This window comes from Canis lupus, chromosome 4, assembly GCF_048164855.1.
Source record: "Canis lupus baileyi chromosome 4, mCanLup2.hap1, whole genome shotgun sequence".
Classification (NCBI taxonomy): Eukaryota; Metazoa; Chordata; class Mammalia; order Carnivora; family Canidae; genus Canis; species Canis lupus.
This window is the reverse complement of record NC_132841.1, coordinates 35,641,762-35,662,231: the sequence shown is the minus strand read 5'-3', so window position 1 is coordinate 35,662,231 and position 20,470 is coordinate 35,641,762. Positions and strand designations below refer to the sequence as shown.

At 56.7% G+C, this 20,470-nt stretch overlaps 1 protein-coding gene across 10 annotated transcripts in view; it reads left to right on the top strand.

Moving 5' to 3' along the window:
* The window catches only part of LOC140632165 (uncharacterized), a 34,745-nt gene that overhangs the window by 703 nt on the left and 13,572 nt on the right, over positions 1 to 20,470 (top strand). For 7 of the 10 annotated variants that reach the window (XR_012029687.1, XR_012029688.1, XM_072823908.1 and 4 more), the window contains exons 2-14: positions 153 to 276; positions 6,151 to 6,222; positions 8,033 to 8,114; positions 8,217 to 8,249; positions 9,374 to 9,442; positions 9,766 to 9,843; positions 9,938 to 9,998; positions 13,945 to 14,160; positions 15,306 to 15,375; positions 15,936 to 16,023; positions 17,491 to 17,874; positions 19,079 to 19,117; positions 19,985 to 20,068. Coding sequence is in view for 5 of the 10 variants with exons in the window: in XM_072823908.1 (XP_072680009.1) it covers positions 153 to 276; positions 6,151 to 6,222; positions 8,033 to 8,114; positions 8,217 to 8,249; positions 9,374 to 9,442; positions 9,766 to 9,843; positions 9,938 to 9,998; positions 13,945 to 14,160; positions 15,306 to 15,375; positions 15,936 to 16,023; positions 17,491 to 17,874; positions 19,079 to 19,117; positions 19,985 to 20,068 (1,400 nt within the window). In the remaining 5 variants the exon portion in view is untranslated. The remainder of the gene's footprint in view (positions 1 to 152; positions 277 to 6,150; positions 6,223 to 8,032; positions 8,115 to 8,216; positions 8,250 to 9,373; positions 9,443 to 9,765; positions 9,844 to 9,937; positions 9,999 to 13,944; positions 14,161 to 15,305; positions 15,376 to 15,935; positions 16,024 to 17,490; positions 17,875 to 19,078; positions 19,118 to 19,984; positions 20,069 to 20,470) is intronic. The other 3 variants (XR_012029689.1, XR_012029690.1, XR_012029691.1) reach the window with 1 other exon arrangement.

Here is a 20,470-nt window from a genome sequence, read left to right as displayed (position 1 = left end):
AAGCATGGCCAGCACTAATCCCATCCCTTCACCAGGAGAGAGTAGGGCCTCAGGGGTAGCTGAGAAAGTGGGAAGCAGCAGTCTCTGGGTACCAGCCCCTGCACTCCCTCTGCTGCTGCTCCTGCTGCTGCCACCTCCACTGCTGAGCCCAGGGAGCTTCCTACACCGCCTCCCAGCCTGGAGAAACTTCCACCAGGGCACCAGGCACTATAGGAGCAAGACAGAGAAGCTGAAAACCTGCGAGGGTGCCTTTGATCTCTACTTCATCCTGGACACGTGAGCAGCCCTCCCACCCTGACTCTGGGGTGCCCCTCAGGGCACTTCTGACCCCAGGGTCACTGCTTACATGAAGGGACTCAAGGAGACCCCAGCCTCTGGAAAAGGGGAGGTGGGGACAGTCTTGATCAAACCCAAGATAAGACCCTCTGCACGCCCCTTAAGCAGGGAGAGGGGCAGGTGATGGCCAGGAGCTCCTTCTGGGCGGTTATTAGAAACCTGCTGCTGGGTTTGTGTCTGTGTAGTCCTCTGCTGTGGTGCTTTTCCCTGGAGCGGACTCTCTTTGTGCTGGGTGCCAGGGAGATGCCCTGTCGCCTCGGGGGGCTCAGAGCGTCACTGCTTAGAAAGTCCTTGGCTTTCCCTCCAAGGCTTTTGCTTCTTTCCTCAACCACCTGGACACTGTGTCTCAGCTTGTGTGTGCTTTGGGACAGCTGGGTCTGACGGGTGTCATCCTGGGGAGCCGGGCTGTGCGCTAGGCACCTTGTGCCCCTCAAAGAAGGGAGGGGGTGGACTTGCCATGCTTGGAAAGATCGGGGATGTTGTCCTGGTGCCATTTCCCACTTGTCTGTTGGGTTGGGAATGAACTTTACGGGGTCAGTACTATCCGTGGTGTGACTGTGGGTGTGACTGAAGTGTATTTGGCTTCCAGAGCCCTTCCACTACACTTCCCTCATCCTCAAAACCGCCCCAGAATGTAGAGTAGGGAAGACCTTTGCATTTGCAATCTCCTGGGAAGGGGATGGGGTGTGGAGGTAGGTTGGAGTAGCCCCAGGGGGATGGGGGTGACAGGACTCAGGCTTCCCGGGTGCCCCGCTTGTAGCCCCCCAGGCTACAATGCCTCGGATTTCTCTTATGCTCCATGGAGGCTGATGACTAGGGAGATGCGTGCGCAGCCACCAGCTTCCAGCAGTAGCCGACAGAGCTGGGAGCCCCCCTGCCACTGGAATAAGTCCTTCTTCACTGTCCTGTGGAGGGACATCGGAGTTGTTCCAGGCAGGTCTTGCCTCATCGATGTAGAGGAGACGTTGATTTCTTTTTTAGGCTTTAGGGTTGGGGGTAAAAGACAATATGGGAAGCTGACAGACTCTGAGTCTTTGCAGAGAATGGCAGTGAATCCAAGGCTCCCTCTGCCTCCATCCTGCTATAATGCCCCGGCCACACACATTGTATCTGCTGTTAGGCCCAGTGTGGGCACAACCCAGCTGGAAAGGGCTCTGGGCACAGGTTGGGCACATGAAATAATATTGAGCACTTTCTACATAACAGCAATGTATTGAATACTTAAGCCTCTCAAAGCTTGGGAAAGTAGAATTTATTTCCCTATTATAGGGTAATGAAACTGAGGCTAGTGATTTGCTCAATATCAATCAAGCTAGTTTTCTGCAAAACATTAGACAATGGGAGATTACTCTCTCCTCTCTCCTAAGGAGAGTATGAAGTGGCAGGGACAAGAAGGGTTCCATTTTAAGAGGTGTTCAGAGAAGGCTGGGCTGATAGGCTGACGGTGAGATTGTACAGTGGGTGTTACTGAGCAGGGGTGGCTAAGTAGTTGGATCTTATTTTACAAGAATTACAGTTGAAGGGCCCAAGGGCAGACCCTTCAGGGAGAGCAGAGCTGGGGCTGGTGCAGCGATCCAGGGAGATGATGGTGTTGTGGACCAGTGGGGTAAGGGTGGAGGTGCTGAGTGGCCAGCTCTAGATCTATCTTGAAGAATCCAGACAAATTGGATGGGGGAACTCAAGTGTGGTTCTAAACTGGGGACAAAGGTAAGAGGGGAAAGCAGCTTCATCACTGAGTCTTCCTCTCCACTGTAGGTAAATGTTATGACTTCTATCACAGATGAGGGAGGGAGGCCACTCAGGGCCAGGAATGACCCCTAAAGCCATCAGACGGGAAGACATGGAGCAGGAATTGAAACCCTGGAATGTCTTCCTCCAAAGCCCATTCCAAAGACTCCTAAGGCTGGGTGGGTCCCTGAGAATCCCTGTGGTGGTCTTGGAGGCAGAGAGACCCCAAGGCAGCTCCCACATGTGTGGTATGGATGTGGAAAGAGGGCCTGAGGAGGAGAGAAGCAGAGCTTCAAGATTCATTCATTCTAAGGACATTGGAACTCTGGACATTGTCACTGTGGGCGCATTGGGGATGGGAGAGGAGCTCACAGCTGCTTTCCCTGGTGTTAAAAAATAAACTGAAGCACTTTATAATTTTTAAGAATTTGAGCACACATGAATTTGAATTAGGAAACACAGAAACCTCAGTTGTTAGGAATACTCCACTGACAGGATCCAGTGTCAAGGTGTATATAGAGAAGACGTGGAAACAAATCAAAGAACTTATTTGAATGATTATAGTTTAAGCAGTTATCTTAATTGGGAAAGCTTAATTGCCTATTTGTAATTGGTGCATATGCAGGCTTTCAAAGCATTAGAGCCTCCTCAGTCCAATGGCTCTTTGTGTAAATATTTAATAATTCCCCCTTCTTGGTCATCCTCTCACACAAGACAGACTAACCTAAAATTGGGTATTAGTGCTGCTCTTGGTTACCATTAGGGTTAAGCTGTTCGTCTCTTGTTGTGAAACTCATAGGTAATGAAGTCAGACACATTAAAAGAATCATTTTTGCTGTTCATCTATTCATCTTTTTTCCTGTTTCTCTAAGTGCAGTGAGACCATCTGATATACTGATAATGTTTGTGGACATATATTTAAGACCCTTGAGAAAAAAAAAAAAAAAAAAAAAAAAGACCCTTGAGAGAATACAGCACACCAGGGAGACTACCATGCTATCAGGAGGATAATAGCAAGAGACTGAAGTATGTTCTTCATCATTTTTGAAATTTCTCCAAAAGAGTCAGTCTAGAAGTTGAGTTGGTAGTTCGTTACAATTCATTCAACTGATCTCTTAGTAATGAGAATAGGTCAGTTCTGTTAAACAATGATGTCTCATTCTCAGTGATAGTTTTGCAGATGGACACTCAAAGTTAGACTTACACTGTGCGAGTAGTCGGGTATTTAAGAAGAGGCATTTCTATGGAAACAAAAGAAAATGGCTTATGGTTGGAGCCATGGTTCTGGCTTATGGTTCTGGGTCCAGAGAGCAGCCAGTTGAGAAGATTTCCAGACATTAGGCTTCTAGATGTGGGCTCAAAGCATCTTGTATAATTTGAATGTCTCTGGTGATGTCATGGGGCGTTTAAGTGATTATTCTGAGTGACTTATTTGTGTTTGAGCCATTGTGTTGATTTCTGTGAGGTTTATATCAAGTTATTCAGCTCAGTTTACGGGGCTTTAGAAAAGGACAGTTTTTGATCTTTGTAATTTCAAAACAAAAGGGTGAAAGAAAATAAAAAACATTAGTTTGGAAAGTTGTAGACAGATATTGGAGGAAAATGGAAGAAATTAGGATCCATTTTACAAGTAAGTAGATAACACCACCTCAAAAACAATAAAAAGGTCTAGATTCTGATATCCATGAGAATGTGTTATTATTCTCTACTGAGTTTGAATTTTTCTTTCTACAATTGCCCCAATTTCTAGCAAAAATAATCACAGTAAGACTAAGTTGTTTGCAAAATCACTCTAGTCTCATTAAACTGGTTTGATTATTTGCATAAGTGAAGCAAGAATAGTGATTTTATGTGTAATCTCAAATATGGTATTCCAATGAAAACTTTGATGATACTTAAGGGCATATCCATGCAGTACTGAGTGTGGTATATTCTGTAACTCTAATGTCAAGACACAGTGATAACAAGTGTTCGAGCTCTGCCCTGGAATCAATAGTGCTCAGTTCTCTACTCTCTTGAGATTGTTTGGGGGAAAAAAGATAAGTGGGCTTTGAATCACTTGTAGAGCAGATTTCTGTTCTCATAAAGACTCAATTTATAACATAACAGCTTTTTTAATAATTGTACAAAGAATTGGATTGCTGTCTGAATGATACCAGAGGGTTAACTCATCCTGATTACATTATCCCAATTTGCTTCTCTTTATCAGGGAGATTTTCTCAACATCATCACCAGTGCTTGTTATCTCTGGTCTTTCTAATGATAGCTATTTTAATAGATTTAAGGTGATATCACACTGTGATTTTGTTTTAAACTTCCCTGATTAGTGATGTTGATTGAGCACCTTGTCACGTTACTCTTGACCATTTGAATATCTTTTTCAGAAAAATGTCTCTTCAGGCTTTTTACCTACTTTATTGGATTTTTGCCCCTGCACATATTTAAAATAATTGTTTTGTCTTTTTCTAATAAGTGTGTTGCCTGGGTTCTTCAGGGATGGTTTCTGTAAATTTATATAGTTCCTTTAAATGAGCAGTGTTTTCCTATTTCTTTGTATGTTTTGTGATTTTGTTGTTGTTGTCGTAGATAATTGGGTTGTGAATTATTATGTAACTCTATAAATCAGAAGTCCACATTTGTTTGAAGGCATTTTTGGTTTTGTTTGTTACTATATAAGTGTATAGCAATCCATTTGTTTTGAGACTTTTCCAAACTACTTTTATAAAAAATATTCCTTGTTGGGTGTGATCACTGGATTGTCTTCCATTCTGCTTAACTTCTGCTAATATTTAGACAGAGATTTCCTTGAATACCAGGAGATGAAACAAACATAAATCCACCACAAAATTTTTTTCAAAAAGAAAGAAAAAACACAGAGATTGACCACCTCACCCAAGTTTTGAAGAATGATTCTGTGCATAAAGGAACTAAAGTGGAAGCCAATAGGAATGAGAAGCTGAAAGTAGGGACAGAAGGGAGCTGTGACTTTCCTTGCTGGTTGAAGCACGATGACACCAGAACAGGACTATCCTGGGCCTGTTCCAGCCCCTCCCGTGGTAGTGGGGCTCGAAAAGGTTTTCTGTATCCAGGGTGGCTCAGCTTTGCAGGCTGATGGGAAAGAAGAAAATAAAATAGTCTGAGTAACACATCTCTGTGGCTGAGGACAGGGTTCCCACTAATGTGTTGGTAAGTGAGGGGCCAAGAGAATAATGTATCAGAATCACTGGGGACTTTTCCATCCTCCTTCCTGGAGGAAGACTGGACAGTTCAGCTTGGGGCAAAGGCCATGTTGGCCCATAGTACCTGGCCACAAGGCTCAGATTTCCTGCTGTGAGCAAAAAGGAGCTACAGATGATCTTGAGCAGGGAACAGACTTGATCAAGATGGTGCTCCAAGGAAAAATATCTGATAATAGTAGTAAAATGTCTTGGAACAAAAGGCTAGAGCAGTAGGGAGCTGAGCTAGAGGCCTACAGTAGTATTTTATCTAAGAGGTAATGAGACCAAAAGACAGGGGCCAAGAGCAAGAAAGGGAGGGATGTACATGAATGGCTGTCAAACAAGAATAATCTCTTGGAGTTGAGAGAAAGGTAAGAAAGGTACAGAGCAGGGAAAAGGATGAAAGTCCAAAGAATTTTACAGTACAAAAGAGGCCACTTGTAAGACCCTCATGCAGGAGTGTAGTACTAAACAAGTAGCACTAAACAGTAAATCAGAGGATGAAGTACTAAACGAGTCTACCTCCTTGTGCATGTAGCACACATGAGCCTTATCTGTATGCCTATGTATGTTTTTGTGTCTGTTGTGTGACTTTTGGGTGTTGTGAGTATAAAGATGGAACAGGATGCTATTCTGGTGCTCTGCCTTGAAGGCCGCACAACTAACAGGCATCTGAATCTTGCACCAAATTTATGAGAACTTCTAGGATTTGGAGAATGGGCCACAGAGGAGAAGAACTGTGGAGGGATGCATGGAAATGGGCATAGATGCCCTGCCTGGTTGCATCGAACCCGTTTTTATTGAACTTCTTTGGTTTCATTTGGAGCCTGTTTCAATGGCTTCTCACAAGCAAATGCTTCCTCCCCAGCCCAAAACTGAGGGTGTCCTTCATCACCTACTCCACAGAGGGCCACACGCTCATGAAACTCACCTCAGACAAGTAAGTTCTTATTTGATCCTGGAGGGCCAGGCCTTGGGGAAAGCCAGGAAACTAAGAGGTTCCCTGGGAAGCCCACTGGAGTGCAGGCTAGGCAGGTCTGGACTCCCCTCATTGTGCACCCTGACCCCCAGCTCCAGTTCACCAGACCTCTCTGCCCCGTGGCTGCACTAACAAGGCCAACCCTGCACAGCCAGACAATCTCCACTCCTGTAAGGCTTCTCCTGCATCTATCCCGAGTCCCTTCTATCTGCACACTTCCTTGTTCATAGAACAGACTGGCTGTGAGGACTCCCTGGAAAGTGTAGGGCACACATGATTCCTTATGAACACCAATCCATGTTGGGCACCTGCTCTCCTGATTTATTTTCTGCCCTGGGACAGTGGGGGATAACAGGGACATAGAATCATAACCAAGGAGGAAGGGATGAATAGCTTTGAAGTGTTAATGGTCTAGGTGAAAGGGATCTTGCTTCCTTCCTTGGTGGGTCTGAGACAGGGGAGCCCATGACTGGGTCCTGAACACCAAGGTGGGATAGGGTGCTGGAGAAAGGCATGATATACCCACATCCACAGGGTCCATGGTGGACACAACAGTTTGCCCAAAAGCCTGCAGGTGAGAAGGTATGGAGTCTCTGAGTACCAAAGAGGTTAGATTTTCAAGAGCACACATTACTAGACCCCAAATCAGAGGGTGAAGTCCTAAATGAGGTTGAGCACCCTTAGGGCTGGATGTGGCCATCCTTGCGGCGCAGCACCCCTTTCAGCACCATGGAGAGAAGCCAGGAGCAACAGCAGTAGCGATGTCAGTGCATGGAGACAGCACACAGTCGGACTCCAGGACACACGGGGTAGGGGCTGGGTGCCAGGCTCTAGTGGAGGTGTGCATCTGTGCCTGAGTGTGATTTGTGTCCAGGCCAGAGAGACCTGAGTGAGTCTGCAGTGGCAGGAAACAAGTCCGCTGGGAGGGAGGCTGGCAGGTGGCAGAGAGCTGCAAGGCTGCCGGGCAGGGGGCTCTGGGGGAGGAACTGCTTCTTGGGGAGGGGGAGACCTCTGCCTTCTCCAAGGAGGGGGGCTCGGGGCCCAGATGTGAGAAGCTGTGGGGGGGCGGGCTCAGGAAGGGCCTCCCAGTCCTCTCTGGAGAGTGAACATAATGACCTCCTCCACAAGTGAGGACTCAGGAGTGGCAGTGGTGCCCAGGAGAGTGGAAAGCATGTGAAATTGGGGATGGGGCAAGATGTACAGCTGGGAAGACAGCTCATGGTCAGATCAGAGCCCTGAAAGCTGCCAGCTCCTGAGAAACCCACAGGATCTTGACTCGAGTGAGGCTCAGCCTGGGATTGGGCCTTCCCAGATGTGCCCCACTGCCTAGTTGTTCAGAAGGCCTGTGGCAGACGTCCCAGATGGGCCCTGGTATGCGGAGAGCATCCGGGGCGGGGACAGTGTTACCTGATACAAGTGTGACTCGGGAGGGTCTGCAGAACGTGGGACCAGAGCTGGGTCTTTGCTTGGTGCTGTCTCAGCCCTTTCTGCTGAGAGAGAGAGTAGGCTGGGAAGAGGGCTTGGTTCTGGATGCCAGAGAAGCCAGACAGCACAGGGGCTAGGAAGCCCCCAGGGCTGCTGACAGGAGGGTGACAACAGGGCAGAGATGGAGTGGCCCCAGGGATGAGATGGGTATTAAAGAGGAAGAGGGATCACTGGGGACAAGGAGTCTGGAGCCCCTTCCATGGGGCCCCAGTGGCTCCAGGACAGCTTGGGGCTGCTTTTAATATCACCCAAAATTGTACCTCAAGCCCTTTTCTGGTCTTTTCAGAAATAAAATCCGCGATGGTCTTGCTGAGCTCCAGAACGTAGTGCCTACGGGAGCCACACACATGCAGGAAGGATTCATAAAGGTACCAGGTCCCGGGGTCTGAGGGCCTGTGCTTCGTGGCATCCTTACAGCATTCCTGGGTCCTCTCACTGGCCTCCCCCAACGCCGCTTTGTTTCCTTGCAGGTAAACGAGCGATCGAAGAGGCAAACTCTGGAGGTGAGCTGCCCGGTGACTTCACTGTGGGCAGGTGTGGGGACAGAGCCAGGCCCGGGCCAGCGAGGTCTGAGGCGGCCCTCATGGGCCCCTTCCCAGCACTGAGCCACGGAGCAGGGTGCTGTCCTCTCTGGGCCCGGGCTTTCTCCCCTGTGCAGCAAGGATGGAAACCCCCCCCCCCCAGAACGCCCTGGGACCGGGCACATACCTCCTCAGTTCTTGGTAACCGTGAGGTGCGTGACCTACCCTTGGCTTCCTCGCCAAGAAAGGAGGAACCGGGGGACCTGGAGCAGACAAAATTCCAGTTTTTGAAAAAAAGTGCTGGGTTTCCCTCTTGCTGCCCACACTATGTGATCACATCTCTGGCCCTGGTCCCTTTTCCCTTCAGTCCCTTCCCCTTGGCACTCGTTGTCCCATGACTGTGTCTCCAACACTGGACGAGGCCGCGCTCCGCCCAGAACTGTGTTCATCTGGACTGTGGGGTGGCAGCCCTTGCCAGGAAAGGAGGGCCTGGTGGGGAAAGGCGCTGAGCTGGCGGGGACCCCGCAACCCAGGAGTGGACCCCTGGGCCTGCAGACCCGGCAGGACTTCCCTCAGGTGCTGCCCCAAGCTGGAGCCGGAGCCAGGGCCAGGCTTCCCACTGCGCTGCGGGCATCTGGTACAGTCGAGTCTGGTTGTCCGTCCCTTTGCTCACCTGAGAGGCTGACGCCTGTCCAGGGACGTGGCTGGGGTCACCGTGCAGGCCACGGTTGCACGTCTGGTCACGGCGCCGGTTCAGGAGGCAGGGCCAGGGAAGGGCTGAGTGTTGCCCCGGGTCACACAGGTCCTGGCTGCAGCCTCCTGTCCCTCCGGGCGTCCTGCTGGCGGGCCCCTGGGGCGGCCTCTGGGCTGCAGGACTGGGGGGGCGGGGCAGCCTGTGGGGTCGCCCCGGGGGCCTCGCTGACCAGGATGCCCCCTGCTGCCTCTGCAGGCCCAAGTACTTCCAACCTGATTATTACTGTGACCACGGCTCCGATACCATCCACGTCACTACCAATGATTAATTTTGAAGTGAGTCCAGCCCATAATTACTAGCATTTCACTGCATGTACTCGGATATTTAATACTGAAAGCCTTATTTCTCTCAGGTCAACAAGGCTGTGAGGATGAAGAGCACAGTGTATTTTGTGGCTTACAAGGACTATAAGAAAGAGGAGGTAATTTGGAGCAGGTAACCAGGTGCCCCCTGTGAGCCTAGATGAGAAAAGCTCTCAACGGCATTATTCCCAGGGTTGCCCAATGATGCTAACCCGCCCCTATTGGCTACAGATAGCCACTCCGGAAATGAATAACACGCTTGTAAGGCCTACACAGCAGAGGTGCAGGTGGAAGGGATTTCCAACTTCCCTAAGGGTGGGTGCTGGCTGATGGCGGGTGCTGGCCCTCGGAATCTAACACCGCATGAGACGAGAAACTGTTGGGATGTGGATTTCTTACTTACCCTCTGGCTGTGGCCCACCTCACCTCATCTCCTTTGTAGCTGAGGAATATTGTTCAGACGCCATCTCAAGTGTACAAGGCAGAGCGGTTCCAGTCTCTGAACCGCATGCTTAACTCGGTGAGCGCAGGCTCAGTATGAGAAGTGGGGGAGGGCGGCTCCTTTCACTCCACCCCCTTCCCTGTCTCTGACCTGCCACCCTTCTCTTCTCCAGCTCGTGGGAAATTCCTGTACAAAAGTTACAAGTGAGATGACTTACTTCGTGTGTTTAAAAGGTAAGAGTTAGAGTCAGTGTCAGAGACAGAATGATGTGGTGCGTGTGCATGTGCTTGTGTGCCCACCTGGGGACTCGCCATGTATTTTTATTCTTCAGTTCTTGATATTTTTTCCAAGCCTTTTGTGAAGGAAATTTCCAAACCTACAGCAAAGGAGAAGCAAGTATACAGCGGACACCCCTGACCCACTACCTGGATTGTGCAGCTAATATTTACTATCTGACCAGGTTTTTTGTCATTGATGTGTCCAGGGCACTAGCTCTCTCTCTCATTCCACCTCTCTCCATCAGTCCATCCTTAATTTTGTTTCGTTTCAAAGTAGATTACAGGTATCAGTGCACTTCACCACACCCTTCATCCGTGTATTTGAACTAGGGACCAATGTATATTAAGAGTTACTTTTCCAAAATATGACAAAAGTAAGTGTATCATTTCATGAGTTCTGTCAAAGTAGAGCCCACGTGTGTGACTCCAACCCCCATGAAAACACAGACTGTTACAGTGGCTTCCAAAAAATCGACACTAAAGCATCATTCAACATGTTTTCCTCCTGCCACCTGAAGGCAGAAGTCCCGATTGTCCCTCCATAGGCTAGTTCGCTGTGTAAAACCATGTCCTTAACGGGCTCCTGTGGGATGAGCACTGTGTTTGGTTGATGCATTGGATTCAGTGGCTGGGAGAGTCCTCCCCCTGGGTGTGTGCGGGGTGCGCTTGGGCTTTCTCCCTCCCTGAGGCCGAAGTCGCTGGCACCCAGTCCCTCCTTGTCCTGCAGGGGACTGGCCCCGAGCGAGGGTGTCAAGCAGCCCAGCAGCAGGGCCCATCCAGGGCAGCACCTAGGAGGACACGGGGCAGAGGAGGCTCTCCTCTGAGATCCAGTGGGCAGGTCCCGAGGGCAGCGGGGGACCCTCGGGGTGGAGCGGGTGCAGGCTGTGAGGGCAGGAGGAACCTGCAGGGGGGACGCAGGCCCCGCTGTGGGGTCGGGGACAGTGTGCTCAGCTGCTGTCCCCCCACTGCCCCGTGAGGAGGCTCCCCAAGGCGCAGCCCTGCTGCGGCCCACAGATCCTCCCAGAGGCAGTGATGACAGACGTGCACGCAGCTGTCCCAGCCTGCATCTCAGGGCTGTCCGTCCATGAATGGGATCGTGCGGGACGCACCCTCCTGTGGCTGTCGCACACATTCCGTCATGCAGATGGAGCTCACGTCCTTCATCCGCGTCCCTGCTCGGTGTCCCGACTGTCTCCCACCTGTGGCTACGGCAGGCGGCGAACACCCTGCGGCTCAGGCTCTGAGGACAGGGCCGAGCAGCCCCCAGGTCCACCCAGGGCAGTCACTCCCCTCGGGGCCCTCGTCGGGGGCCTGGTGGGCGGGTTGCTGTCCCAACTGCTCGGCTGCCTGCGGCCTCCTCGGGGAGCTGCGCGCCTCTGCAGCTCCTCTCCCCGGGTGCCTCCTGCCCCAAGAGAAAGCTCTCATCCTGGGGGGTCAGCCTCCCTGCCAGGGCCACGGGCCCTCGAGCCACCGAGCAGTGCAGCAGCCCCAGGGAGATCCGGCTCCCACAGGCCGCGAGGGTCTGTCCTGGGCTTCGCTGTCTTCCTGGGCCCATTCCTGGTGGAGGACTGGGGAGGCTGCGGGGGCAGGAGCAACCCCCACGCAGAGGGAATCCCTTGACCGCCGCGTCCCTTCTGCTCAAAATCTGGAACCTCACCCTGCCTTCCTTCCATGCACCGAGTCTTCCCAGAGTAACAGGACCCCATGAGAGTGGCAGTTCCCGGGCACAGATGGCGCGGCTGCAGAGCTGGGGTGACAACTGTGCAGGGCCCCCAGGGCTGCAGGGCACACACCGTAGGAAGGGGGCACCCGGGCAGACGGGCAGGGTGCGAGCTCTCCGAGGGGCACAGGCCCTGGGGGTCCCGGGCCGTCGGCAGCCCTGCCCTCAGCGGCCACCCCCCACCTCCCCCGTCACATGCTGCCACAAGCTGCCACAAGCACACTGGCCCACCTTCCCCAGGAGGCTGCCAGTAGCCAGGTTCCCTCAGGGTACTGTGGCTCAGGACTCCCCGGCTATGGAGCTGAGGACCCTGTCGGGGATCAGAGGGGGCTCCTCCCTGCAGAGGCTGCAGGGGAGCAGCTCAGACCTGGAACAGGGGCACGGGAGGCGCAGGTGGGAGCTGCACTGGGCCCCCGAGATCCTGCCCAGAGCGTGGGGGAAGCCACCTGCCCTCTCTTGGCCTCGGCTACGTCCCCGTAACTGGGCGAGTGATGCCGAGCTCGTGGGACCTGGAAGATGAAGGGAAGTGGACGTGGGCCCACGGGAGATGCTCAGCTAGTGGGTGGTGCGGTTTGGGCTGCACGCCGTGGTCCACGCCTCAGGCTGGCACGGAGCTGCCCATGTCTGCTCCCTCGTGCCCGCTTGCTGGGCAGGAAGCCTCTGCCCTGTTTCCTGCCTGGAGCCCGGCGTCCCCGCACGCTGCCGCCCAATTTCCCCTCTGCCCACGTCTAAGCACACGGGGGGTGAGTGTGCCTGTTGGCCTTGCAGGGAGAGAACGTGCCGGAATGCAGCTTGTAAATGAGGCTTCCGTGGGCTGAGGGCGGCAGCCGTGCCCAGGTGGCCTAGCTGGGTGGGCCAGAGGGTTCACAGGGGACAAGCCCAAGTGCTCCGTGGCCCGACAGGGCCTGTGTCGCGGGGCAGGGGCCTGATGGGTGAGCAGTGAGCACACAGCCTGGCACCGTCGGGCTCAGAGCAGCGGCGCGGTGTGGGCTCTGTGTGGGGGACAGGACGTGTCCCTGAGGGACATCCAGCCCGGCCCGCACGGCCGGTTCCTTCAGCGGCTGTCGGGGGCCAGCTGGCACCATGAGCAGGACGCAGGATGGCTGTGTCACAGCAGACCCTGCGTGATGGGCTGCGGGGAGGGGGCTGCCTAAGGGGGGGGGCGCTGGCCTCCAGGGAGCCCCTAGGCTGAAGCCAAGCAACACAGACCCTGGGATGGCAGGTGTTCCCGTGGTCCCAGAAGCCGCTACTCTGGGTCCTTAGGACACATACACAGACTGCAACGTTCACCCCTGAGCTTGGAATGGTGGAGAAGGCCTGAAGTCCGGGCAGCAGGCAGACAACTCGGAACCCCACCCTGGTCCTCGGGCGGCACAAAGCCCGGAGGTGGGCAGCCCTGCAAGGCCTTGCTGCTGTGCGGCCTTGGGAGTCACCGAGTGAGGGCAGAGTGAACCACGGGGACGTACTGGGCCGGCTGGGAGCCGCGGCTGAGGTGGGGGCCGACTGCCCGGGGCTCCCTGGAAACCCCTCTGTCACCTGCTGGCTCCGGGCCAGGCCCTAAGCGGCCCTCTCTGGCCTCCCTGCTGTTGGCTTCAGCCCCGGGGGCTGCTGGTGACCCCAGTATGTTGTGTGTCCACGTGGAGGGGAAGCACTTTCCTAACCCTGGGTATGGGGGTGAGGGTCCTTGCGGCCTGGGGGGCGAGGGGCAGGGGAAGCGTAATCCTCGGCAGACTTCCAGAACCGCGGCCGAGACAGGACTTCTCTGTCCCCAGGGGATTCCTCTGCGGGGTCCTGGGCTTCTTGCCTCCCTGCCCTGGGGTATCCAGCCTGCCAGGCAGAGAGGGAGACAGGAAAAGGAGGAAACCCTAGGCATCAGAAAGCCATCTAGGCACCAGGTCCGGACAGCTGCTCAGGCCTGGGACAGGGCTGTCTGCAGCCCCGAGGTCCTGGTTCTTCTCTCATTCCTGTGGGAGACCCCACGGAGCACCCTGCCCGCACCCCTCAGGAAGTCCGTGGGCACTGGGCAGAGAAGCGCAGGGCTGGCATGCCCCCAGGTAGGAGATAAAGCGGAGATGGAGATGCGGAGCCTCCTGAGAGCGCAGGGCCCTGAGCACTCAGTGGACCCTCAGGGACAGCAGGAGAGGATCGGGACCCGCAGCGTCACTCATGTTGGTTTGACAGGGTTGCTTCTTCATTTGAAGTCCCTGGGGATGGGGCTTGGCATGACCTGCTATTCCTGCAGACCGAGGGAAGGCAGCCTCAGCCCTGCATCACACGTACCCTTGAATGTTGCCTTTTCAAAAGACTACAGTGTACGGTACAGAATACCCAGTTCCTATCAAAGCAGGAAGGATGAAATTCTTTGCAGATATAAGTTGAAAGACAACAGTGTCTATGGTAAGCAGTCCCCTTGGTGCCTCCATGTGACACATGCCCCCTCCCCCAGGGCTGCCTCCCCCCGGGCTGCCCTCCCCCAGCCGCCAGGCCTCCGGAGCCCTGCTGTCCCCTCACTGTGGACATGGTGAGCATAGGGCCGTGTGCACAGTACCAGGGCCCCCTGCTGGGAACCTGGCCACCTGGACCCAAAGCTGGGCGGTCATCAGCCCCCAGCAGCACCACAGCCTCCTGGAGCAGGGCTTCACCCCTGCCAGGGGGCTCTGGCTGCCACCCGTGCCCCAGAGCTGCGCGCCCCTCCTGCCCTGAGCAGCAAGGACCCCAGGCCCAGGGCTCCCTCGGGGCCAGGTGCACGGGGCTTCCCAGGAGGGTCTGCACGGTCCCAGGGTTGAGAGAGGGCGCCAGCTGCCAGGCCCGGGCCCCGGGATCCTGGCGCAGGCACACGTCCCGGGGTGACTTCCACCACATGGGGATCCTGCTCTCAGCCCGTCTTTTCTCTCCTGTGACACGGGGCCCAGGTGGCATTGAGCGACCTGAGCCACGTGGCCTATGTGAGCAGGCGACTGGGAGCCGCTCCCCACGGGCACCCCACGTGCTGGCCGGGTGGCCTGAGGAAGCCACGAGTGGCAGGCAGATGTGCCCTCAGCGCACAGGGCGTGTGGCCTCCCCAGAGGCAGGGCTGGGGCCCCTGTGTGTGCTGCCCAGCTCCCCCAGTTAGCCCCTCCTGCGGCCGTTGGACCCCAGTACATGGTGTTCAGGGCCCTCTGGTCAAGGCAGAGCTGCCTGCGGCCAGCACGTCATTGCAGGTCAGCGTCTTCGTGGGGTCGGCCTCCCCTTCCCCTCTCGGGGCCTCCCGGGGCTTCTTGCTGTGGCAGCACTTGTCACTCTGTGATTCTTTTGTTCTTGCTTATGTCACGGTCCCTCTCCCTCCAGGCCTTTCCAGGCGAGGTCCTTGGGAGCGGAGGGCCGGCCGTCCTTTCCCTTCCAACCAGAGCACTTCCCCGGGCCTGGTGTGCAGGGGGGCGGGGAAGGCAGGAAGAGAGCGGGTGTGTGCGCCAGAGAGTGAGCTCTGCTCTCAGGAGCTGGCAGGAGGGGAGGAGGGGGACGGCTGCACCCCCTGACAGTGTTCCCTCCTAATTCTCTTTTAGAAAAAAAACCCTACCGTATAAGTCAAAACAATATATTTTGCCCAAGACACGAATTTCAGAAGGATGGAGAGTAAGTGCCCAAGGTTGCAAAGAGATGAGCAATTTTTTATTTTCTTTTTACCATCCTGAGATGTACAGAACGTGGGTGCTGAGGTCAGCATGTGTCTATTTGTGGGAGGGCCCTGGCAGGCACAGCTTCTGCCCAAGGTGTTTCCCCAGAGGTGATCAGAGATTCCCTATGACCCAGATGTTCCTAAGGAGGATAGAATTTGGGAGAAGGTGCCCCAGGGCTGTACCTTTGCTCCAGGCAGCCTTTCAAAGATAAACAGCATACTCTATAAATAGAGAAGAGGCAGGATGGGGACACCAAGCCGCCCTTCCTGGGCACTTGGCCCATGACAGTGAAGACCTCTGACCCCATCAGCGCTCCTCATGCCTGCTCAGCCTTCACCTAGAGGTTGACCTTGCAATGCATAGGTTCAGCCCCCCGAACCAGCCCGTGTGCTCCCTGGTGGCCCCAATACCTGTGGATCAAACTCATTATACTGAGAACTGTGGCTCTAGTTTTAGCCACGTACAAGGGTAATGCCTATCCAGGTGAGTTCACCACCTGACCTTTCTATATCTTAGGGTGCTCCAGAGTGATTACAGCCTGGACAATGGCAAGACCTATGAAGGCAACCTCAAGATCACTGCGATTTTCTGTGTGAGTGCCCAGGTGGGGCTCAGTCTCCCTCCTGGGCTGTTCAGAGGGCCGCGCTGCAGGAGCACACACCCGGGGAGTCAGCAGGGCTCACGACCGAGGACCTGGGGGAGTGGCTGGTGCAGGCCGCCCGGGGCCCTCAGCGCTTCGTCAGCAAGCTGTCCCCACACTCAGGCTGGAGCTGCCCTGGAGCACCCCACAAGAGCTCCCCACGCACACCCCCTATGCAGGCCCTGCAGACTCTGTGAGCCAAGGGTCCTGGGGGCACAGGAAGGGGACGGTCAGAGCTCCGAGCAGACTCTAGAGGTGGTGCTGAGGCTGAGACACATGCTTGACCCCCCGGCCACCTGCCCCGGCCCAGGCTAGTGCCGGGGAGCTCGGGGCCCCACCCTGCATCCTGGCTGGGCGCTGTGTGTGAGGGACCGAGTCCAGGACCTGGGGGACACTGGGGCACTGCAGGCCCAGGCCCCAGGCAGAGGTCTGCAGGGGGGCCAGCCGCGGGCCTGTGCAGCCCGGATGTGTTTCCAGAGCGTGTGGGCATCTGCTGACGGCCCCGAGCCCAGGCCCGCGTGGGGCACCCCCGGTTGTTTGGCAGAGGGCCTCAGCCTCCCCCACCTCTGCGGCTTTCTCATGCTCTTCGGCTGTCCCTCTGCGCCACCTGTCCTGACCTCTGAAGGCTCCTGCTGTCCTGCCGCGGGGTGCAGCCCCAGGACTGCGTGGAGGGCCGGGGATTCTGCTCGGGGACAGGCCCATGGAAAGGAAGGTGCCACTCCCAGGTGCCCGCTCCTCGGAGCGGCAGGTCATGTGGGCACAGGGGCAGGGCAGCGGGATGTGGGCGACAGCGTCACTGGGGAAGACCATGCCTGGGAGGAGGGGCAGCCGTGCCCTATTGCCGCCACCAAGCGTCCAGTGCCAGCCCGGGAGGGTCCCGGCAGCGCCAACAGGCCCCTGACGAGTCTGCATGGTGCCCGCACCTGCCCCTCAGAGACCCCCCCCCCACCCCGGAGTCCGCCCTCGGCAGGCACATGCCCCGGGGACTCAGGAGGAGCCACAGCCTCCCATAGCCCCACGGCCCGACCATGCCTCCCCTCAGCCACCTCATCCCCGGGGCTCAGATGCGCTCCCCACTCGCTCCCTGGCCCTGGGAAAGCAGACCACTTGGCTCCGGGCAGGGCCACGCAGCCATCAGCTGAGGCACACGGGGAGGACTGGCCTTGTCACAGCACAGAGGCCCTGATCCCTTGTCGGGCTGCGGGGCCCAGTCTCTGAGCAGGGCCAGCGGGGCCATCTGTGGCTCAGGGCTGCCAGGGTGCCTCAGGGTCCAGCCCAGCCTCCTGGTGCTCTGTGCTCTCTGCAGGTGGGGAAACCTGAGGCCACTGGGGCAGGCAGGCGGGGAGGCCTGGCGTGGAGTCCCTGAGGACACACTCGGGAGGAGGCCACTCCTGCCCACCCTCGTCTCTGACATGTGAGCTTTTGTTACAGGATGATCCGTTACAAAATGTAGACAACCAGCCAGAGACCACGGTGCTCACAGTCGTCACAGCAGAGATCACAGTAACCACCGCAGAGACCCCGCCGACAACCATGGACCCCCTGACCACCACACAGTCCACCACGGAGCCCGTGACCACCATGCGGACCACCTCAGTTGTCAAACAGGAGAGCACGGCGAACACAGACATCCTTCCACATCACTTGGGGCCCACAGGCATCAGACCAAAAACCACACCGAAGGCCATTGTAACCACAGTGCCCATGGTTGTCACAGAGGAACGTACCCTTGACAATTCTGTCGTATATGCACTGGTGATCCTAACCTTGGGTGTGATCGTTCTGGTACTCTGCTGCTTCTACTGCTGCCTGAGGGTGAGTGGGCCCTGCCTGCACAGCCTGTGACAAAGGCCCTCCCCAGACCACAGGGACCCGGGCCCCCCACCCTGAGATCCGCCCGTGAGCAGGTTCCCATCAGCTCCCAGGTCATCACATGAGCATACGGAGGCACAGACTCGCTTCTATTCCAAAGCAGAGACTCCACTCCCATCTAAGGCTTGACCTGCCTCCTGCGTGTCTCTGCAAGTGCCTGTGAGCTGCCCTGGCTGCTGGCCACTGCAGGGCCCGGGCCCCAGAGAGGCCTCCCAGCAGCCCGGCTTCGGGAGGACTCGGGCCCCAAGCTCCAGAGGAGGCCTCTGGTGCTGAGGGAAGGGGCCGGGTCCTACGGGAGGCACTGAGGGCCCCGAAGGGGGTCCTGCTGGCCAAGAGGATCCCTGGCCTCTGAGGCACTGAGCCCCGGACACCCACGGCATCTCTGCCTGCGTCCCCCGGGTCCGGCCCGTCTTCCTCAGCCATCACTAAGGGCCAGGGTGCGGGCCCCGTGCTGGGCACCCGAGACAGGACTGTGGCTGCCCCCGGCCGGGCCCCCAGGAGCTCACCGCCTGGTGTCTGCCCTGCTATTGGTACCTGGGGCTGGAGGGCAAAAAGGTCACCTGCAGGGGCGTGGCAAGCAGAGCCCCAGCAGAGGACAGGCAGTGGCCCCAGGGGGGAGCGGGGCAGACACCTGGCTGCTGGGTTTGTCAAGCCCAGGGCCTGAGCAGGTGCAAGGGGAGAAGCGGCAGAGGGAGGCGAGGACAGAGCACAGCAGCAGGACAAGGCGTCCGTCCCACTGCTGCGAGGGGTGTGCGGGCACGGAGAGGGCGTGGGCGCTGCCATCCCACAGGGGAGGCCGGGGAGGAGGAGGGCTGCGGGTGGGAGGAGGGGGAGCAGGCGAGAGCTCCCATCTCCCGTTATGGACAAGCTGCTGACCTTACCACTGGCTGGGGTGCCTCTGCGGGGAAGGACCAGGCGCCCAAGGGCGTGTCTCCCAGCCCAACCTCCAGCAGGTCCCGCCCCCTGATGCTCCGGGAGCCTGAGGCTCAGGGCAGTGCAGCGGCTGGGCTGAGACCTGCAGGCACGGGGTGGCAGAGGGCTCCCCGGAGCCCCCGCTGTGCACCCCGCTGCTGAGCAGGGCTCCTGTGTGACGTGGAGCCGGCCCTGCATGCCCCCAGCCCGTGCTCCTGTCTCTTTGACATTCCAGCCTCGCAAGGAGCTACCAGCAGTGCAGATAATACAAAGGGTAAGTCTGCCGTTGGGCCTGATGGTCAGCGTGCCCGGCACCCACGCCGACCTCTGCCCAGGGGCTCCTGCTGCCTGTGGGACCCTGCGCCCGGGCCCTGCCACCTCCCAGCTACCTGCAGAGAGGGCAGCAGAGGGGGCCTGGGGAGGACTCGAGGACCCTAGCCCTTCCCCAGTCAGCGGCGTGGCTGCTCCAGGGCCTGCACCCCTGAACCCACACTGGAGGTAGTCTGCGGCAGCAGTCACAGTGACCCAAAGAAACGGGGCTTTGTCACTTCCCCAAGGACATTGTGGGGCGCTGCTGCCCCAGGTCTCATGTGAGTTTTTGGGAAAAGAGCCTCTGGCCTCAGGACCAGATCCCCACTTCGGCTCTGGTATATGTCTGGCTGCATTTCTTTGATCTCCATCCCTGTTCCCTGGCAGGAGAGGGGCTTGGCTGGGGTTGGACGTCAGGGACCGCAGGTGGGAGGTTGGAGGGTGTGTTACCTGGCATCCAGCTGTGAGGCAGGCCCCGCCCAGGTGAGCACAGAGCAGGGGCAGGGGAACAGGTGGCGGATCCCCAGGCAGGGGCCCAGGCCAGCCCCAGGAGAAGTAGTTGGGTGGGGACACCGCGTCCTGAGCAGGGCACCTGAGCCTCAGAGCTGGTAGGACACAGTCCTCCCTGCCTGGGGCGGTTCAAGGACAGGGTGCAGTGTCACCTGCTGAGAATGGAGCTGCCTGGGTCAGGTGGGTGCAGCCCGGTGCCCTGCACGTGCCCCCAACAGCCCTCCGCGTTTGCTGAGTGGGCACTGACAGGTGCTAACAAAAGGTGTCGGGTGTCCATACCCTGGAGCTCCCTAACAAAGCAAAGTGTGCTTTCTCTTTCTAGGACTCCAACATGTGTACACACACATGTACCAGGCTGACCCTCCCCTCTTGTAGGTTCCAGGAGAACAACATGAGACGGATAGAGGTGAGAGGGGCCCTGGGGAGGGTGCTGTGACCCCCAGGCTAGGCTGAGGGATGGGGTACAGCCAGGTCATGCATCCCATGAACCGTGGTTTTGGGGGAGACGACCTTTCTGGGCACTGACCTTGATCCCTTGCACCAGAGGGCAAAGGGCGTCAGAATCCTGGGGCCCAGGGTCCCCCTTTGGGCAGCCCCGGGTTTGCAGATGTGGGCGGCTGGCTGCAGCCCACCAGTCCTGGGCTCTCAGGGGCGTCAGCAGCTCCCACAGTGGCCGCTGTTTCAGTGGCCAGCAGGGGGATGAGCAAACACAAGCCCGGTCATAAACAGGCTCCCACGGGTCAGAGACAGTTTTATAGGAAAATCCTGAGCAAGGTCGTTCCCCTATTAAAAGTACCCAGAAATGCCA